The 21486-nt window shown below is 39.7% G+C and overlaps 1 protein-coding gene across 10 annotated transcripts in view; it reads right to left on the bottom strand.

Annotated features, from left to right (window-relative positions):
- The window catches only part of LOC138746083 (suppressor of tumorigenicity 7 protein), a 152720-nt gene that overhangs the window by 83792 nt on the left and 47442 nt on the right, over window positions 1-21486 (bottom strand). For 7 of the 10 annotated variants that reach the window (XM_069903878.1, XM_069903879.1, XM_069903880.1 and 4 more), the window contains exon 1: window positions 11451-11730. The exons of 1 other annotated variant lie outside the window; for it this stretch is intronic. In XM_069903878.1, coding sequence (XP_069759979.1) covers window positions 11451-11472 — 22 coding nt within the window. In that variant the 5' untranslated portion in view covers window positions 11473-11730. Of the gene's footprint in view, window positions 1-11012; window positions 11127-11450; window positions 11731-21486 lie in introns of those variants that run through there. 2 more of the 10 variants (XM_069903886.1, XM_069903889.1) reach the window with 2 other exon arrangements.

Raw genomic sequence — 21486 nt, 5'->3', positions numbered from 1 at the left:
GAAGGTTGAGAATCACTGCTCTAGACCCAATTATTACTGAAATATTTTGCTTGAGAAAAATTGTCATTGGCCCATTTCCTTTGGAGTTATGAAACTGTGCACAATTAGGCACGATTAAAACAGTGGTTTTCAAACTTTTTCTTTCCACCCACATACCACCTTAAGCAATCCCTTATTAATCACAGAACACTTATGGCATAGGGAATACTTAAAGTGGTATGTGAGTGGAAAGTAAAAGGTTTGGAACCACTGGCCTAATGGAACCATAGAATAATTACAGCACAGAAACAGGCCACCTCACTCCCTCTAGTCTATGCCGAACCATCTCTTTTCCCAGCCCCACTGACCTGCACCCAGCCCATAGCCCTCCATATACCTCTCCCATCCACGTACCTGTCTAAATTCTTCTTAAATTTTAAAATTGAGCCTGCATTTACCACTTCAGCTGAATGATCGTTCAACATCCCCACCACTCTGTGAAGAAGTTCCCTCTCATGTTTCCCCTATATTTTTCCCCTTTCACCCTTAACCCATGTCCTCTGGTTTGTATCTCACCTACCTTCAGTGGAAAAGCCTATCTACATTTACTCTGTCTATCCCCCTCATAATTTTAAATAGCTCTATCAAATCTCCCCTCATTCTTCTACGCTCGAGGGAATAAAGTCCTAACCTGTTTAATCTTTCCCAGTAACTCAGTTCCTGAAGTCTGGGCAACATCCTAGTAAATCTCTGCACTCTTTCCATCTTATTGATATCTTTCCTGTAGTTAGATGACCAAAACTGCACACAATACTCCAAATTTGGCCTCACCAATGATCCAGAAATCTGAATGCCTCCTTCCTGCACCATCTCTAGCCACATTAAGCTGCATTATCCTCCCATTTCTAACTATACTAGCACATGGCATGGGTAGAAATACTGAGATCACAACCCTGGAGCTCCCGTCCTTAAACTTCACACCTCACTCCCTGAACTCTCTTTGCAGGACCTCATCACCCTTCCTACACGTCATTAGTCCTCACATAGACAATGACATCTGGCTGCTCACCCTCCCCCTTGAGAATCTTGATTTGTGATATCTCAGACCTTGGCACTTGGGAGGCAAATTACCATCTGGGATTTACAATCTGTTCCACAGAACGTTTTATCTGTTTCCTAACTACAGAATCCCCTATCATTACAGCTCACCTCTTCTCCTCCATTCCCTTCTTAGCCACAGAGTAGACTCTGTGCCAGAGACCTGACTGCTGTGGCTTATGCTTGGTAGGTTATTCCTCTCGTCGGTATCCAGATCAATATGTGTTATTGAGGGGTACAGACACGGGGGTTCCCTGCACTGCCTGCCTGTTACCTTTCCTTCTCCTGTCTGTAACCCAGCTACCTTCCTCCTGCCTCCTAGGTATGATAGCATCCCTGTACCTCCTCTCTATCACTCCCTCTGCCTCCTGAATGATATGGAAGTTCATCCAACTCCAGCTCCAATCTCCTTACACTGTTTGTAGGGAGCTGTAGGTGGATGCATCTCACAAATGATGTTGTCTTAGAGATTGTTGGCTTTCCTGACTATCCACATTCTGCAAGAGGAGAATGTCCATGCCCTGGCTGCCATTCCCGTCTATGAAATAGAGAAAAAAAGTTAGAAAAACCTGTTCTTACCTGTGCTTCCTTGATGAATCCTTTAATTCCTCAACAGAGTTGTCCTTACCTTACCTCAACTCCTGCACCAGGACTTCAGCCTCTGCTCACTGAAGCCTCTCCATCCAAAACCTCTAACACACCACTCCTACACTGGGCCACTTGAGCCAAAGCCTCTGATTCATCTCTCCTACACTGGGCCACTCACACACTGGCCACTCGAACAATGGACCCGAGCTTCCCTTCTTTTATTTGCTACTTGATCTATCTGTCTTACACATCGCTGACATCTTCAAGACACAACAAACGTCAGTCATGAAGTTCCACATTGGAAATCCGCAGCAAGTGTCAAGTTTGACCTGACTTGCTTTGGGAATTCTTCACACTATGAAATGAGACTGTGGTGCATGAGTGGGGAACAAAAGGTCCCTCATTTCTGCTTGACCACTCAAAAGAAATTAGTGTTCTTTACAGTTATTATGTCACTATTGGTTCGTGAAATTCATGCAAAGAAATACCATCATAGCCTAATCTTCAATCCCACGTTCGCAATGAGATGCCACATTAAGTAATGCAAAACAGAAACTTTTATCATGAGACAGTTGCTCACCTCACCCTGAACCTGTACTGATGAAGAAAATGTTGAGGATCGAGGAGAGGGAAAGAGGAGGTGTAATTACAGTGCAGTGTAATGATCTTCCTTGTTGCAATAATTGTATCCACTTACATAAAATGCAACCATTCCATGGTTTTGGTTATTCAAAAGTTCCATTGTTTTTGATGTGTTCACATTCTTACCCATTGCTTCAGAATTTTTTTTAATTAGGTGAAAACTCAACAATGTACCTTGGGATACTGTGCTGGACTGCAAAGGTCACAGGTCTAATTCATTAACAATTAGAGTGGTGAAGGCATTAAAAAAAGTCACCACAATGTATCCAATTAGTGAGTAAAATTCAGTTATGTAAAGAAAGAAATTGAACAGTGTTCATACTAGTGGCTGAAAGCATTCACTTGCATAGCTCAGATAAGTAGATTGTCATGGCAGTTTGGAGTAAAGGTTGTGAGCAGAAACGTAACCATAATAAAATGACAAGTTACCCTTCACTCAGTCAATTTTGTCACTGCATCAGAAACACTTGGCTGCAAATCCTACTGTTCGTGCTTGCATACACTGGCTCCCATAATGCATCACCCTCTCGGCCCTGAGCTTGTTTCAGCAAAACAACCAGGGAGTTCAAACAAACTGCTGGAGAAACTCAGCTAGTCAGGCAGCTTCTGCATAGGAAGTTGGATGGGTTGACATTTGTAGTCAAGACCTTGCAACAGATAGTGCTCCAGTTCCAGAGCAGCTACCTTTAAATCAAGACATGAGCTCCAAGCACATCAAAACTCCCAGAACTATTTGATAAAGAACAGCATGTTCATATGACTGATATCTAAAACCAGATTTTTTTTTTGTGTGGTGTTTCAAAGGTGGAATTTTTGAGAGTACAGAGTTTGTATATTCCTGTCAGGATCAAAGGCAAGGTTAGAAGGTATAGGGAAGCTTGGTTTTCGAGGGAGATTGGAGATCTGGCTCTGATGAAGAGAGAGGTGTATAACAGGTATAGGCAAACATGGAGTAATTTAAATGCTTGAGAAGTATTATAAAAAATGCAAGAAAAACCTCAAGGAAGGAATCAGGAAGGCTAAAAGAAGATGAGGTTGCTTTGGCAGACAATGTGAAAGACAATCCTAAGGATTTCTATCGGAATATTAAGAGCAAAAGGATAGTAAAGGACAAAATTAGTCCCCTTGAAGATCAGGGTGGTTGGTTTGGTATGCAGCCAAAAGAAATGGGAAAGGTCTTAAATTTTTTTCATCAGTATTCACTCAGGAAAAGGGCACAGAGTTGTGGGAAGTAAATAAAATAAGCAGTGAGCTTATGGAACCTATACAGATTAAAGAGGAGGAGGTGCTTGCTGACTTAAAGTAAATAAGGGTGGATAAATTCTCAGGGCCTGACAAGATATTCCCTCAGACCTTGAGGGAGACTAGTGTAAAAATTGCAGGGACTCTGGCAGAAATAGTTAAAACGTCCTTAGCCACAGGTGTGGTGCCAGAGGATTGGTGGATAGCTCATGTTGTTCCATTATTTAAAAAAGGCTTCAAAAGTTACCCTGGAAATTATAGGCTGGTGAGACTGACGTCAATAGTAGGTAAATAATTGGAAGGTGTTCTAAGAGATTGAATATACAATTATTTGGATAGCCATGGACTGATTAGGAATAGACACCATGGCTTTGTGTGTGGTACATCATGTTTAACCAATCTTACAAAGTTTTTCAAGTCGGTTACCAGGAGAGTTGATGAAGGAAAGGCTGTGGATGTTGTCTACATAGACTTTAGTAAGGTGCGGGAGGTTGCTCAGGAAGGTTCAGATGCTAAATATTCATGGTGAAGTAATGAACTGGATTCAACAATTGCTGGACAGGAGAAGCCAGAGAGAAGTGGTGGATGATTTCTTCTCAGACTGGAGGCCTGTGACTAGTGGCGGGCCTCAGGGATCAGTGCAGAGACCATTGTTGTTTGTCATTTATATCAATGATCTGGATGATGTTAAATTAGAACACAAGTTTGCAGATGACACAAAGATTAGAGGTATCGTGGATGGTAAAGAAGGTTTTCAAAGCTTGCAGAGGGATCTGGCCCAGCCATTTTTTTTTAAATGGGCTGAAAAATGACAGATGGAATCTAATGCAGACAAGTGTGAGGTGTTGCATTTTGGAAGGACAAACCAAGAAAGGATATACACAGTAAATGGGAGGACACAGGAGTTCAGTATAACAGAGGGATCTGAGAATAGATACATTTTTATTCCATGAAAGCGATGTAGGAGGTGGATAGGGTTGTAAAGAGAGCTTTTGGCATATTGGCCTTCATAAATCAAAGTATTGAGTACAGGAGTTGGGATGTTATGTTAAAGTTGGTTAAGATATTGGTGAGGTCAGTCTTGGGGTATTGTGTGCAGTTTTGGTCACCTAACTACAAAAAAGATATCAATAAGATAGAAAGATTGCAGAGAAGATTTACTAGGATGTCGCCTAGACTTCAGGAACTGAGTTTCAGGGAAAGGTTCCCTGGAGCATAGATAAGGGGAGATTTGATAGAAATACAGGTAGTGCCCCATTTGCAACTATGCAACTTACGACCTAAAAAAAACTACAAATTTTAAAAATTAAGAAAAAATGTAAGTATAAAATTAGCTATCTGTGGAAAATATGGCAGGGGTGGCCTACCTCTCGTGAGAGCTGGCCTTGGTGGCTGCCATGTTGTATTTGACGAACAATAAAACCGATTCAGTGAATTTCTGCCTTGCATCCATTTCGAGATATAACCGGTTGGTCAGAATGGAACATGAAGACTAACTGTATTTAAAATTATGAGGGGCTAGACAGAGTAAATGTAGATAGGCTTTTTTCTACTGAGGGTCGGTGAATTGCAAACCAAAGGACATAGGTTAAGAGCGAAAATGGAAAAGTTCAGGGGGAACATGAGGGATAACATCTTCACACAGAAAGTGGTGGTGGTGGTGTGGTACAAGCTTCCAGATGAAGTGGTGAATGTGGGATCAATTTTAACATTTAAGAAAAATTTGGACAGGTAAATGAATGGGAGAGGTATGGAGGGTTATGGACTGGGTGCAGGTCAGTGGGACTAGGTAAAAAAAAATGGTTCTGCACAGACTAGAAGGGCCGAAGAGGGCTGTTGCCGTGCTATAATGTACTATGGTTTCATGGCATTTTTGCGTATGATCTCACACATTCCTGATAATGCCACAAGTTCCACATTTCAAAAGCATTTTCTTAGCAGCTGGATGACCGAAGGTCATGACAGACACTACCCAAGTACAAGTTCTTTACTATCGCAAACTTCTAGAGAGAAGGGAATATTATACATATTTTTATTAAAAAACTAAATTTCAAAGCATTCTGAATCCGAAAAAACTGGAAAAGGAAAACAATGTAAGGTTAGCAGAGCACAGACTTTTCTCTTTGCAGCGAAGAAGGATGAGAGGAGGCTTAATAGGGATCTACAAGATTCTGAGAGGCATAGATAAAGCAGACAGCCAGTATCCTTTTTCCCTTGGCAGGAAGAGCAGACACTTGGGGATATCTCTACAAAATGAAAGGAGGAAGATTTAGGGGACATTAGGAGGAAAGTTTTTTTTAAAAACACATGAGTGTCCTGAATACCTTGCCAGGGTGGTGGTGGAGACTGAAACATTAATGGTATTTAAGGAGACTCTTATACAGGCACATGGATGAAAGAAAAATGGAGCGTTACGAGGTAGGAAGGGTTTAGTATTTTTTAGTAGGAATATATAGGTCGGCACAACATTGAGAGATGAAGGGCCTGTACTGTGCTGTAATGTTCTCTGTTCCAATGTCTGTATTTTCATCAGTTACTATTTGGTGCTGTTATTACAGTTGAATTCTGTTATACCTGAACACAGAGCAAACTTTTCTGGATCTTGGTTACTCTATTTTAAAATGCAACTCCATCTTACTATCAAAGATAAAAACTAAGGCAGTTGATTTATTAGTTGTGTTGAGTTCAAGTTATCTCTGAGACCATCTACCATGAGGATGCTTTTTACAGTGGATATTAATTTGTAAATGATCCCTGCTCCTTGCCTCAGGGTTCCTGTCAGTTACAGAGCTGTAACCAAAAAAGTCAACAGATGACACTGGCAAGATACATTCAATGAGAATATTATCTTGACAGATATTGGAAAAGTAGCAATTATTGTGAGGTGCTGCAATTTTATTTTTCACACTTTATGACCATTTTGTCCTTATACTTGTGGAGAATGAAGGAGCACACAGTTTGGAGCACCAACTCTGGCTTTCATGGAGAAACAGAAGGATGGCAAATAACGTTGCAGAGAGAGGAGTCTTGCTTATTATTGCCAATATGTTCTGAGCAGGTGGCAGTACAGAAATATTGCAATTAACAGCATGATTGAACACGGGGTCAGGAATACCACATTAAGTACAGCAAACTCAGCACATTTGTTAACCTTAGAGGATATACTTGTTATGCCATGGTATAAGACTATTGCCTCTTGATCCTCTTGGTTATATTGCAAAGCATACACTTCAAATGAAAGCAACACTTAAAATTGAAGTTTTTAGCCGCAGCATAAAAAATTAGCCAGAGGTTCTCTGGCAGGTCTATTCATGGCTGGGAGTTTAAATCTGAATTGCCTGGACAGATGAGCAGGTTTGTATTTAACCGGTGCAATGCTCAGATTGTAATACAACTGCATTTGCATCTCACCAGGGAAGAATACAAAAGTGGTTCCACATCCTTTGTAATATCTTGGTTAATTTCCCCAGTGACCCACATTACCTCTTTATAGATTCGCAAAGAAGTTCCTTGAGATTTTCTCATCAATGCATGTTTTCATACAATAGGTTGCAGCTCCACAATCTGCCGTCATTTCACATTTTTCCTACCTCCGTTTTTGCCATTCCTTCCCTCCCACTCCCCAAGTCCCCATGCCCTCATATTTGCCTCACCTGCCTCAATTTCATTCTTTGCCTTGCAATGTGAATTCGTACGGCTGGGAAAGCAGCCACAGTTCAATGTCAAAGTTAGCGACCCATTCAATAGTTTCAGGTCTCGCAGCAGCGTGGTCGTGCTGCTGTCAGAAATAGGCACCTCAGGCAGAAGTCTAGCACGTGGGTTGATGGTTTGACTTGAGTAGACAAAGTCACAGTTGAGGCTGCTGTCCATGTTCAACTTATGAAGCAAAAGGCCACAATATCCTGAGCCTGTGATCTCAAGCAGCGCAAGTTCTCCTTGGAAGGTTAACGTCTGGAAACTCATTGCTCCAGGTTAGCTACCAGGATGTAAGTTTGATGCTTATTATTAGTTAAGAAGTGCACCATTAGGAAGGAGATTGAAGCTTTAGAGTGCATTTCAATGGGAGTTACATGGGGCAAGTGGAGAATGGTATGGGGTTAAGGTCATTCATCAGTAGGAGTACTTTGCTGGCTGTCAAACAGTGAGGATTTTCAAGGCAACTTTTTTCTGAGGCATTCACAAGCTTCATCTCTCTGGGAGATCCCTGTTACCCTCCCCTGCTGATTTTGCTTCCCGAGAAGTGCGTTCAGTAGCTGGAATAAGGCATCTAACTGGAAGAAGTTGCTCGTGCATTTGTTTGGATGCAGATTCCCGCAGCCACTGGAATGAATTTTGCACACAACTTCCTCCACTAATTCTTTGTGAAGGTGCAGTTCCATTTGCTCTCCTGTTCTCAGGAGTCTTATCCAATAGCTTAGCAGTGATTATCAGTTAACTACTGGTTGCCAGGAATATCAAATAATACTCATTTAATATTCAGATACATTGACCAGTACAGTTCATTAAATGATAAATCATGAGACCAAAACTTTAACTTCGCTCTCTGGTTTAAGCCACTACAGTTCCTGGAGGCATAGAATCTTTTAGGCTCAATAAAATCCTTTCCCTATATAAACAACCAGAATGCCACACAAGGCTCCAAGTGTGGTCTCACCAATGTCTTGAACAGATGTAAAATGATGCCCCAATTTCTGTCCTGACTGAACAAGGTTAGCATGCCAAGCGACTTCTTCACAATCCTGTCAGCCTTTGTCGCGGCTTTCAGGAAACAATATATTTGTTTTCTCAGTTCTTTCTGTTCTACATTCTCCAGAGTCCTCTGATGTTAGCCACTGAACTTGCAGGTCTTCTAAAATAAAGGCAATCACTTTAGCACTCTCCAGTCTTTTGGTACCTCATCCATGGTGAACACTGATACAAATATCTTTGCCAGGGTCCCAGCAACTTCTTCTCTCCACAATGTCCAAAGACACATTTCTTCAGACCTTGGGGATTCACCCACCGTAATGTTAAGGCTTTTGGCACTCCATTTTTGCAATGTGATTTGCTTCAAGCCATCACTGATCTCTTTCCTGAATTCTCCAGGTTCCATGGCCTTTTATATAACAAATACAAATGAAAAATATTCATTTAAAACCTCTCCCATCTCCTGTGGTTCCATACATTGATAGCCACATTGATCCTGATGGAATTCTGTTCTTTCCATTGTAACCCTTTAGCTCTTAATATACACAGAATCTTTTAGGATCCTCCTTTAATTTATCAGCCCTCATTCGGCCTTTTTTATTTCCCTCCAAGGTACTCCTACACCCCTTACACTCCCTCAAGAGATTCACTTGATTTTCACTGCCTGGACCTGATGTACGCCTCTTTCTTTTTCCTGACCTCAAAATCCGTCATCAACCAGGAATCGCTACCCTGCCAGCCTTGATTCCCTGTCTAAAAGGAACACAGTCTCCAAGCTCTCTGTATCTCCCATTTGCCATAACTCCCTTGACCTGCAAGCAGCCTCACTCAAACAACTTTTGCAAGTTCCTATACGTCAACTGAAGCTCACGGAACCACTGCAGGAGATGCCATTTTCTGATTTTCCTTGCCATATTTGATAAATAATTTCTGTCAACATTGCATCTATTTCTCCAGATTATCCCCATAGGTATGCAATGCTCTATTCATTTCATCCAATAATTCTGTATACTCACTTTTCCTTCAGCAAGTCTCACATGCCTTGGGATACTAGGTAGTCACTGGTTATTAATTTAACTAGCATTGAAGAATCACCACATTAATATCAGCTGCAAGATAAAAATGTGAACTGGTTCTCAGCATTTCTGGGGAAATTTCTTTTTAATGAAAACAAGCTAGAGACCATCAGTTATGACTGCTTCTTCTCAACACCAGAACCAGTATATTTTGTATCACAGCCCAAAGCGCCATAGACCACTTAATCAATCTAAGGTCGGCACTGCTCTCCATGTTGAGAAACAATTTGCTCGAATCCTAAGTTTAAACCATGCCAACAGAAGAGGTGCAGCAACCAGGTTAATTTCTACCTGATTGAATAACCACTCTTTGGGATTTTTGCCCAGAGTTACACAAATAAAAATCCTCATGGAAAAAAAACATTTGTAACCTCTCCTGGAAAGCCGTCATCCGAGTCGACGGAAAACTGAAGGTGCTCTTTATTTCTTATACATTCTTTCAGAATCATTTCAAGTACCAAGTGAACATTACCCTCTTTAACATGGAAGTAAGTCATTTTGTGTTGGGGAAATAGTAAATCAATCATGAATTAAAGCAAATAATTCTTTGATTTTGACTGCTTTTTTTTATGCTATTGATTACAAGACCAGACTGAAAACAATGCTACAAAGCAGTCAATAAATCAGCCACTATTTCCTTCCATCTCTTAAGAGCTTCACCCTCAACATACACGGCAAATATTTACTGCCCCCCCCCCCCCCCCACGATTTGAAAATAAAGTACCAGGCCACTTGGCTGATTCAAGATAAGTTGCACAAATGCTCAGACCCCATGTTTAATCCATTCAGCACAGAGGGCTTGTTGCAGGCTTTTAAATACAAGGCAGCTCTCAGCCATTTTCTCTGGAAAGCCAGATGAAAGCAAGCCTGCAAAAAATGAATTGTCAAGCGCAGATTCACCCAAATGAAACCTTTGTTTGGAGTTTATTCGTGACACTAAAAATGAAAGTAACACATTGAAAACTGCCATTTTGTCAAGACACAGGCAGAGTCCCCACGATAGCTACAGGTTAAATTATCAACATTTCCTCTCTCACAGGTCCTCCAAAATCATTTGGGTGGTTGCAATTACAAAAAGAGCAAATGATAAATCGTCAAAATGCATCACATCTCCTTGGAGAAGCGGAACATTTCAGCGAGGGACCACAATTCAAGCTGCTACTTTGTGCATCTCCGTTTCACCTTGAATGGGAGCCGCGCACCTCCTCTTGCAGGGAGAGCGGGGGACAATGTCATGCCCACAGGCACCATCCAAAGCCCATACTTACGAGTGCCAGCTTGCAAGAGGTATCAATTTTCAGCCATCGCAATCTGGGAACCACGGCAGCAAACACATGGGGGTGGGAGGGGGGGGGGTCAGCTTTATCAAACAAGGGAGCCCTGCAAATAACAGTTCACTTCAATCTCTCCACCGCCTCTCGCTCTTCTCAGTTCGGCTCACCCATTCATTTGCCCAGCTGCTAAAGCGATTCAACACAGCGCCATCTCAAGCAGCAACCCTGAGCATCAAAATGCAATGTCTGGGCCCCCTGTCAATAAATTGGAGGGTCAGTAAAAATTGACGGAAGGGGGGGGGGGCGCAGAGTGGAAAGACTGTTTCCTGGTCATCAGGAACATCTCTAGCGCCTTCATTTAAGTGGAGCAGGTCCCACAGCAATCCTCAGACCTTTTTTAAAAAAATTAAGATTTTAGAGCTCCTACATTCAATCCAGTGAATAGGCCTTGAAACGTTCCTCAAAATGCACCGGAGTAAATTCCCCGGAATAATTGATGAGCAGCGAAGCAGGTTCTGTGTCGTGCACTCCGTTACGAATTCAGCCACTCCTCTCCTTGCCGCCTGGTTTTATTGCCCTGAATAAAAGGGCACTTTGTCTGTTATTGTGGGCAGCTTGTCACAATTGTGTGGTTGACACATGTCATAGAGAATGATCACAAGAAAGAGGGGGCTGGGGGGAGACCCAGAAAATTATTCTCAGGGAGAAGTGCAGTGACATCAATCGTTCGGATCCGCTTCGCAGTGTTGAGGGCTGCCAATTCATTTGTGTGAAGTGGCCCTGATTGAAGCTGCTTCGGTGCAATGAAACAAAGCCTTTAAAACAAAGCTCGTCATTTACTGAACTCTCTCAGTACTGTACTTACATGAAGACTCCGTGCCGAACATGGCTGGTTCAAATGCTGCAAGGAGATGAGGAGCTTATACAGCAGGGGTCATGAAACTAGACAATGCAGCCCGGCTTTGCGGCTGGCAGCTGCCCTGTTCGAGCGTGAAAGCTGATCCAACACACAGCAGTCCTGAACAAAATACCATTTATGCTTCTCTTGCAAGCGAATGCCAAATGCTTCTACTGAAGATCCCCACTGAAGTGAATGAGCAAGCGCGCATTCACTCACTCCCCTGTACTGCTGCAGTGAGTCTGATGAAGAGCTGAGACCAGACACAGTAAGACAATAGCACAGGCTGCATATATTGAGTGACGTCAAAGGCACTTACTGCAAAGACTGATTCCCCCTCTTAGCCACAGCCAGCAGCAGGAAAAGGGAGAATGGAAAAGAGATTTGGGAGAGAGCCTTCTGTTGCGGACTCCAAAGACCTTATTCTCCCCTCTGGGATATGGCAGCCACTACTGTTCAATAATGTGAAACTCACATAAAACTATAAAATAATGAACCGTAATGGGAAGACGCCAACGAGTTTCTACATTGAAGGGAACTTGCAAAATTAGGCGAGGTGCAGCTTATCATCCATCTCAAGAACTGCCTTATGCCCCTGACCCTCCTCTGTCAATTTCATGAAATGCCAACACTGTCAAAGTGGACCAGCTCACTGTCCCTGAGCACGAAGCTGTCCAAAAAAAAATCCAAATACTGTGACCAAAAAGATCAGACATAATGGGTGAGTAAATTAAAAGTTTAATCGTGGATAGGTGGCACAGAATTGCTAAGGATAGGTCTTTTGTGACAAATAAACACATATCCCAAATGAATGGAGAATGGGATTTCAATGCATTTGGTTCTTAGAAGGAGCTTGACGAGATCTGTTCAAAACTTTCAGTCATGGGGAAATAGGCAATGTAGATAGAAGGTTACTTAGCTAACAACAAAGACTGGAGTAAAACAAGAAAGTTTGTAGTTCAAGTGCTGGAGAAATTCAGAAAGATACTTTGGCAAAGAGCTCAGACCCAAAGCGTTAGTTATTTATCTTTGCTACTAAAGATTAGTTTCTTCAGAAGACTGGGTCTGTCAAACTGGAGAAAGTTTTGAAAGAAAAATTATATAGGGAAATTGATCATTCAGCCAACTGATGCCTACAGATGTTCAGACTCCCTGTTCGGTCCTTCCACCGCTCCTCATTTTACAGATCAATTTATCGTCGCACTCCTTCATCCCTCGTGTTTATCTGTCTCTTCACTATTGCTGTCAATTCACATACTTTGATGAATTGATGGAGTTGATTAAGTTCTATGCACAAGAGAAAAACAGCAGTTTATCCTTCTTATTTGAACCCCAATACTAATTAAGATCAAGTACAGATTTTTGATGAACTTGGCACTAATTTCCATTTATGGAAACATGCAATTTAGGTGATACTGTACGCCTAGGTTAGTAAGGGATTACTTAAGGTGCTATGTGAGTGGGGAGAAAAGGTTGAGGTAGCATCAAGAAGAGGTTGTGCCCAGGGTAAAGACGTTGCATGCCTTCTTAAGGCAGCATAATGCAGGACTAAGTCACTCAGTCCGTTGAGCCTGCTTTGTCCCATAATATTACAGCTGATCTGATTGTAACCTTAACCCTGCATTCCTGCCCCCTCAGTATCCCATCACCTCTTATTACTAAGAATCTATCTGTTTTTGGCTTTAAAAAAATCAGTCTCTTTTTCCACTACCTTTTGAGGAAGGGACTTCTAAACACTAATACGTTTCAGAGATAAAATACTTTGATCTGTTTTCCTTAAATGGATGTCACCTTATTTTTAAATAGTGATGTCTCTACTCTAGATTCTTCCACAAGAGGCCACATCCTCTCCATGTTCATCTCGTAAAGGTCACTCAGGATCGTAAATGTTTCAAGCAAGTCTCCGTTCACTTTCAAACCTAGCCTTTCCATTCATTCCTCAAAAGCCCATTCCAGACATTAAACACAGAAACCTTCTCTGAGCTGGAGCTAACATATTGACATTGTTCTTTAAATAATGAGACCAATCCTTTATACTTTACTCTGGATGTGGTCTCACCAACATTCAATATCACTAAAGTACAACGTCTCACCTTTCGTACTCAATTCTTCTCACAAAAATGTAGCATTCAGTGGGATTTTCAAATTACTTGTAGTACTGTATAGAGTATATATAGCGGCATGGTTAGTGACATCTATACAAACTGAAGGGAGGAAGATTTAGGGGGTAAATTTTTATAGAGAGTTGTGGGTGCCTGGAATGCATTGCCAAGGGTGCTGGTGGAGGTTGGATGAAAAGAGCCATTTAAGAGACTCTAAGACAGGCACACGGATGAAAGAAAAATGGGGACTTATAAGGTAAGGAGGGTTGTTATTTTTTGGTATATACAGATTGGCACAACATCATGGACTGGAGGGCCTGTACTGTGCTGTAATGTTCTATTTTCTAATACTCCATGTGTGGCTCAAACATGTTTTACAAAGGTGCAACATAATGTCCCAGCTCATATTCTATGTTTCCTTCACCATCTGATCTAGCTGATTACAGAAATTGATGGACATTCCCCAAAGTCCCTCTGTTTATCAATACCACCATGTACATTATGTGAATTACTCACGTTTGGCCTCCCAAAATGCATCGCCTCATACTCGTCAAGATTAAATTCCATTTGTCGTTATTTTGCTCAACTTTACAGTTGAACTAAATAATGCTGCAGCCTTGGACGAGTTTCTCACTCTCAACAACAATGATTTTCGTACCATCTAGAAGCTTATTTATTGTGCCTATTGTTACAAGCCCAGAGGACTCCAAAACCCAGCAGCAATAGAAATTCACAAAATCTTTTTAAAAAGTTGCTTTTAATTTTCTTTAAATATAATAACAATATCAATCTTAAACTTATTACTATTAACTTAACCTAACTTAACCCCCTTTTAATTCTAAGTGCATGTGCATGTAATGTGTATATGTTCAGGAAAGTTCTCTGTTTTACTGTCCAATCATTCACTTTTCACTTCTCCAAGTTCTCCAGTATCAGGCAATTCTTGTACTGTGCACAGAATTTAACATTTATGAATCTTCACTGGGCTCTGGTGCTTAAATTTAAATGGTTACTGCACAGGAAGGTTCTCATTGGTTTCAGAGAGAGATTTGTTGATCTTTTGACACACACAAACTGATTCCCTCTGATCCGTCACTTTAGTGTCTTGCCAAAGAAACTTGCCTCATCATGCGTTTTTCAAATGATAACCTCTTCTTCCAGGTTACCACAGAGTTTCTCTTGTTTCCCTTATTTCAGAAGAAACACTCTAGCCAGCCATTTTCTCTTGAAAGGACAAGGGTTTTGAACAGGCTGAACTCAGAACTCACAACCTGTCTTCAAAATCAGGTCTTTCAACAAGCCTGCCAGCTTGTCCACGGTAGGCCCTCTCTGTTGTGTTCCATGTACGGTTCCCAAATTTGTTCGAATACTGTGACTTTATTCTTTAAGTTATGTTATTTTTTCCAATGGAATACATTTATTCATTTCTATGCACCATTGCTGTACTCTCAGGCTCTCTTCTGATTTCCAGGTTGACATTATACATTTTTTTTTGCTACAGCTAAGGCTATCATAATAAATCTTTTTTGTGCTTCATCCAATTTGAGGCCCAATTCTTTACTTCTTATATTACTTAGAAGAAAGATCTCTGGATTTTTTGGTATGTTGCTTTTGTGTTTTTATTTAATACCTGATTTAGATCTTCCCAAAACTTTTCCACTTTCTCACATGCCCAAATTGCATGTACTGTTGTTCCCGCTTCCTTCTTACAGCGAAAACATCTATCTGATACTGTTGGGTCCCATTTATTTAACTTTTGGGGCATGATATATAGCCTGTGTAACCAATTATATTGTATCATGCGTAACCTCATGTTTATTGTATTTCTCATAGTTCTGGAGCATTGCTTTTCCCATTTTTCATTTTTTATTTTTATGTTTAGATCTTTTTCCCACTTTTGTTTGGGTTTACAGCTTATTTCATCGTTCTCTTTCTCTTGCAGCTTGATGTACATGTTTGTTATAAATCTTTTAATTATCATTGTGTCTGTAATCACATATTCAAAGCTGCTTCCTTCTGGTAACCTCAGCCTGCTTCCCAATTTGTCCTTTAAGTAGGTTTTCAGTTGGTGGTATGCAAACATTGCATCATAAGTTATACCATATTTGTACTTCATTTGTTCAAAAGATAATAATTTATTTCCCAAAAAACAATTTTCTATTCTTTTGATCCCTTTTCTCTCCCATTCTCGAAAGGAAAGGTTATCTATTGTGAAAGGGATTAGTTGATTTTGCGTCAATAATAATTTTGGTAGTTGGTAATTTGTTTCTTTTCCTTTCTACATGAATCTTCTTCCAAATGTTGAGCAGATGATGCAGTACTGGTGAAATTCTATGTTTCACCAGTTTTTCATCCCACTTATATAGTATATGTTCAGGTAACTTCTCCCCTCTTTCATCTAGCTCTAATCTGGTCCAATCTGGTTTTTCCCTTGTATGATAAAAATCTAATAGATATCTTAATTGTGCTGCTCTATAATAATTCTTAAAGTTTGGTAGCTGTAAGCCCCCTTGTTTGTACCATTCTGTTAATTTATCTAGCGCTATCCTCGTTTTCCCCCCTTTCCATAAGAATTTTCTTATTATTTTCTTTAGCTCATTGAAGAATTTCTCTGTTAAGGGAATTGGTAACGATTGAAATAGGTATTGTATCCTTGGGAAGATATTCATTTTAATGCAATTTACCCTTCCTATCAGTGTTTGTGGTAGATCTTTCCAATGTTCTAAGTCATCTTGTAATTTCTTCATTAATGGCTGATAATATAATTTGTACAGATGTCCTAGATTATTATCTAGTCTAATACCTAGGTATCGGATTGCTTGTGTTTCCCATTTAAATGGTGATTCTTTCTTAAACTTTGTGAAATCCACATTATTCATTGGCATCGCTTCACTTTTATTTGCGTTGATCTTGTACACCGATATTTCTCCATATTCCTTCAATTTCTTATGTAATTCTTTTATTGATGATTCTGGTTTTGTTAAGTATACTATGATGTCATCTGCAAATAGACTGATTTTATATTCCTTCTCATTTATTTTTATCCCTTTTATTTTATGTTCTTTTCAGTTCTGCCAAGGGTTCTATAGCTAAAGCGAAGTGTGAGGGAGATAGTGGACATCCCTGCCTAGTTGACCTGCTTAATTTAAATTGGTTCGATATTTATCCATTTATTGTCACCTTTGCCAATGGTCCCTTATATAATGCTTTAATCCAATTAATTTTTCTGGTAGGTTGAACCTCTGTAGTACTTTGAATAAATAATTCGATTCTACTCTGTCAAAGGCTTTGTCTGCGTCTAAAGCAACCACCACTGTTGGCGTCTTATTTCCTTGTACTGCATGGATTAAGTTAATGAATTTACAGATATTGTCCGTTGTTTGTCTTTTCTTAATAAATCCAGTTTGATCTAGTTTTACTATTTTTGGTACACAGTCAGCCAATCTGTTTGCTAATAGTTTTGCTATTATCTTATAATCTGTGTTAAGTAGAGATATTGGTCTATACGATGCTGGTGTTAGTGGATCTTTCCCCGTCTTTGGTATATTGTAATTATTGCTGTTTTACATGATTCTGGCATGTTTTCTGTTTCTTTAATCTGGTTCATTACTTCCAGGAGAGGAGGAATTAATAAGTCTTTAAATGTTTTATAGAATTCTATTTGGAGTCCGTCCTCTCCAGGCATTTTAATATATCCTGTATTTCCTCTATTTTAAATGGTTTTATCAATTTGTTTTGCTCCTCTTCTTACAATTTCGGTAGTTCAATTTTAGCTAGAAACTCATCTATTTTGTCTTCTTTCCCTTCGTTCTCAGTTCGGTATAATTGCTCATAGAATTCCTTGAAGTTTTCATTGATCTCTGTTGGGTTATATGTAATTTGTTTGTCCTTTTTCCTTGATGCCAATACCATTCTTTTAGCTTGTTCTGTTTTAAGCTGCCAAGCTAGTATTTTGTGCGTTTTTTTCTCCTAGCTCATAATACTTCTGCTTTATCTTAATTATGTTCTTCTCCACCTTATACGTTTTTAGTGTTTCATATTTCTTTTTTGTTCGCCAATTCTCTTCTTTTTGTTGTATCTTCCCTTGTTGCTAGTTCTTTTTCTGTACTTACTATTTCCCTTTCCAGCTGATCTATTTCCCAATTGTAGTCCTTCTTCATCTTAGTTACATAACTTATTATTTGCCCTCTGATGAAGGCTTTCCTTGCATCCCATAATATAAATTTATCTTTCACTGATTCCGTATTTATTTCAAAGTACATTTTAATTTGGTGCTCAATTAATTCTCTAAAATCTTGTCTTTTAAGTAGCATGGACTTTAATCTCCATCTATACGTTCTTGGTGGGATGTCCTCCAGTTCTATTGCTAATAACAGGGGTGAGTGATCCGATAACAATCTAGCTTTATATTCCATTTTCCTAACTCTCCCTTGGATATGGGCTGACAACAGAAACAGGTCAATCCTTGAGTATTTTTCTGTCTACTCGAATAATATGAGTATTCCTTTTCCTTTGGGTGTTATCTCCTCCATATATCCAAAAGTTGCATTTCCTGCATTGATTTAACCATAAATTTGGCTACTTTGTTCTTTCTGCTAGTCTTTTGTCCAGTTTTATTCATCTTTGAATCCACATTAAGGTTAAAGTCCCCTCCTATCAATATATTCCCTTCCGTATCTACAATCTTCAAAAATATATCTTGCATAAACTTTTGATCTTCTTCATTAGGTGCATATATATTGAGCAAATTCCAAAATTATGAATATATCTGACACTTTATCATTACATACCTCCCTGCTGGATCTATTATTTCCTCCTCTATTTTGATTTTTACATTTTTATGGATTAATATAGCTACACCTCTGGCTTTTGAGTTATATGATGCTGCTGTTACGTACCCTACGCAGTTTCTCCTTAATTTCTTGTGTTCCACTTCAGTTAGATGTGTTTCCTGCACGAATGCTATATCAATTTTTTTCTTTTTTCAGTAAATTTAATAGCCTCTTTCTTTTGATTTGATTATGTATTCTGTTAATATTTATAGTCATATAGTTCAACATGGCCATTTCATACTTTGTTTACATCTCATTTCCGCTTCCTCACCACCACCTTTCCCCTTTTCCCCATTTCCATCTCTCAGTTTTCTTTTTTTGAACGCACTGTATGACAACACTTCTAAAACATAAAATATTTCAACCATTCCCACATCTAAAATTCCCTTAACCCCAAATGTGTCCCCCCTCTCTGAGTCGCCCCTTGTCCCTTGCCGGGCAACCACAACTCCCCTCTCCATTCGGACTGCGAACCCATTCGCAAGTGTCAACTGATTTCACAGTGACTGTTATTCTCTCCCACCCAACCCCCTCCAGAAAAGACTTTTATCTTCACATTACAACAAAGCTCCCACTCGTTTCTTCTTTTTCTTTTTATGTTATTTATTTATTATTAATTTTTTTAACCTTTCCTTTTCCCCCCCCTCCCTTATTCCCCTTTTCTTCCCTCCTTTAGTTCTTACTTATACATTATTTTTACTTTATATGTAGTTTGTCGTCGTTCTTTGTTCTTGTTACATCTCTTCATCTCTCCTCCTGTCTTGCAGGCGTTCTGCAAATTCTCATGCTTTCTCCGGATCCGAGAACAGTCTGCCCCGAGATAACTATTTTAAGCACCGCTGGATATCTTAACATAAATTTATAGCCCTTCTTCCATAGGATCGATTTTGCTGCATTAAACTCCTTCCTCTTCTTCAGGAGCTCAAAACTTATGTCTGGGTAGAAAAAAAAATTTTGACCTTTGTATTCCAGTGGTTTTTTGTCTTCTCTAATTTTATTCATTGCCTTCAATATATTTTCTCTTGTCGTGTATCTCAGGAATTTTACTAAAACGGATCTTGATTTTTGTTGTGACTGTGGTTTCGGGACTAATGTTCTGTGTGCCCTTTCTATTTCCATTCTTTCCTGCATTTCTGGCATTCCCAGGACTTTTGGGATCCATTCTTTTATAAATTCTTTCATATCTTTGCCTTCTTCATCTTCCTTAAGGCCCACTATTTTATATTGTTTCGCCTACTATAGTTTTCCATTATATCCATCTTCTGAGCTAACAACTCCTGTGTTTCTTTAACTCTTTTATCACTTTCTTCCAATTTTCTTTTTAAGTCATTCACTTCCATTTTTATCGCCATTACATGTTCTTCCACATTTTCTAATCTTTTCTCTACATCTGTTATGATCAGCTCTATTCTACTCACTTTTTCTTCTGTACTTTTCATTTTTCTTTTCATTTCACTAAATTCTCGTGTCAGCCATTCTTTTAATGCTTTCATTTGTTCTTGAAATTTTTTAAAATCTATGTACTGTCCATTCATTTTACTTCCTATTCCTCTGTGCAGAGCTTGGTGTTCTCCTTCTTATGTGTCTGCTCTTGGGTCTGTGTCTTCTATTTCTCTTCCTTGTATCTGTGTCTCTTCTGACTTTCTTGTTGAGCTACTTGTCTTAGTTTGTTGGGTATTTTTTTTTCCCATGGTGTCTTGATGTTAGTCCTTTTCTTCTGGGTTGGTTATCTGTTGTGTCTCTAGTTTCCTTTTTTCATTCTCACCCCTCCCGTTTCTGTTGTTTTCTTTATCTTCCAGCTGGGAGCCCTGCTGGGTCTCTCTCAGCTGATCGTGCTGTGGAGTGCAACTCCACAGCTGGTCCCCCCTCCCGTCGGTGTTGTCTTCGTCGTGCGCATCGCACACCTCTGTTTGGTTCGGTGAGCCATTTTTGCAGTCCTGCGGTCAGTGGGTCACGACCCTGCAGGGTCTCCACTAAACTCGGGGAGCGGGCTCCTCTTTCCACGGCTTTTTCATGCAGGTAAGGCTTTCACCTTTCTCTTCCGCCATCTTTCTTTCTTCTTTTCTTCCTGTTGTTTTTGGCTTTTCTTTCTTAGGTGCCATTTTCTCCACACCTTTATTTTTTATTTGTTGTGATTTGTGTGTCTGGGGCTTTGTTTTTTCTTCACTTTTTTCCTTCTTTTCTGGAGAGGGCTGGTATTCTCCTACCGGCCACTACTCCATCACGTGACTCCTCTTCTTTCTTCCTTCCTTATTAATATTTAAATCATTCAAGCTCTTTTTATGTTCTATCTAATATTTCTGAACTCCCACTTGATTTTGCACAATTTTTTGTTTTTTTGTCCTTAAGTCTGATACTATCTTTTACTTTTCTTTGGATGACAGATCCTTCCCTTGGAATTGATGTTCCTACTGTATCTTCTGAAAGATCCCCTAAAATATGTCACTGAATGGTGATTGGATTATCCCTTGCCTAATTTGCCCGTTTACTTCGGATTTCACATTTGCAAAATAGTCCTCATTTAGGTTTAACATTGTGGTTTCCCTCACAAATTGAATATAAATTTCACTCATAATATAATCGCCTCTCCAAGAAGTCATTAATTAATTATCCCATTGACGAAGAGCAGGTATAGAGCATGCTATTCTAAGAAACTATCCCCAAAACACTCCATGAACTTCTCTGCTTGGTCTCCTTTGCCTGTCTAATATTTCCAGTCTCCATTCAGATTAAAACCCCCAAGATTATCACTATATCTTTCTAATGAGCTCTTATTATTTCTTCCTAACTCCCTGGTCCTACTGTTAGTAGAATGTTAAATCACTCTCCAAACAAGTCATTTCAGCTTTCTCATTTCCTAAACTTATGTCATCTCTCTATTATTAAGATATTTTTAATGTCTCATGCTACTGATAGAGTTTCCCAGCTGCTTCAAAAGGGCCTCAACGACTATCATCCAGTTGCACTCACATCTACTGCGACAAAGTGCTTTGAAAGGTTGGTCTTAACCAGAATTAACATATCAGTGACTGGAACCACTGCAATTCGCCTACCATCACAATCACTCCA

Source organism: Narcine bancroftii, chromosome 11 (assembly GCF_036971445.1).
Source record: "Narcine bancroftii isolate sNarBan1 chromosome 11, sNarBan1.hap1, whole genome shotgun sequence".
NCBI lineage: Eukaryota > Metazoa > Chordata > Chondrichthyes > Torpediniformes > Narcinidae > Narcine > Narcine bancroftii.
The sequence above is the reverse complement of the archived record's forward strand: the minus strand, read 5'-3'. Positions and strand labels throughout refer to the sequence as shown.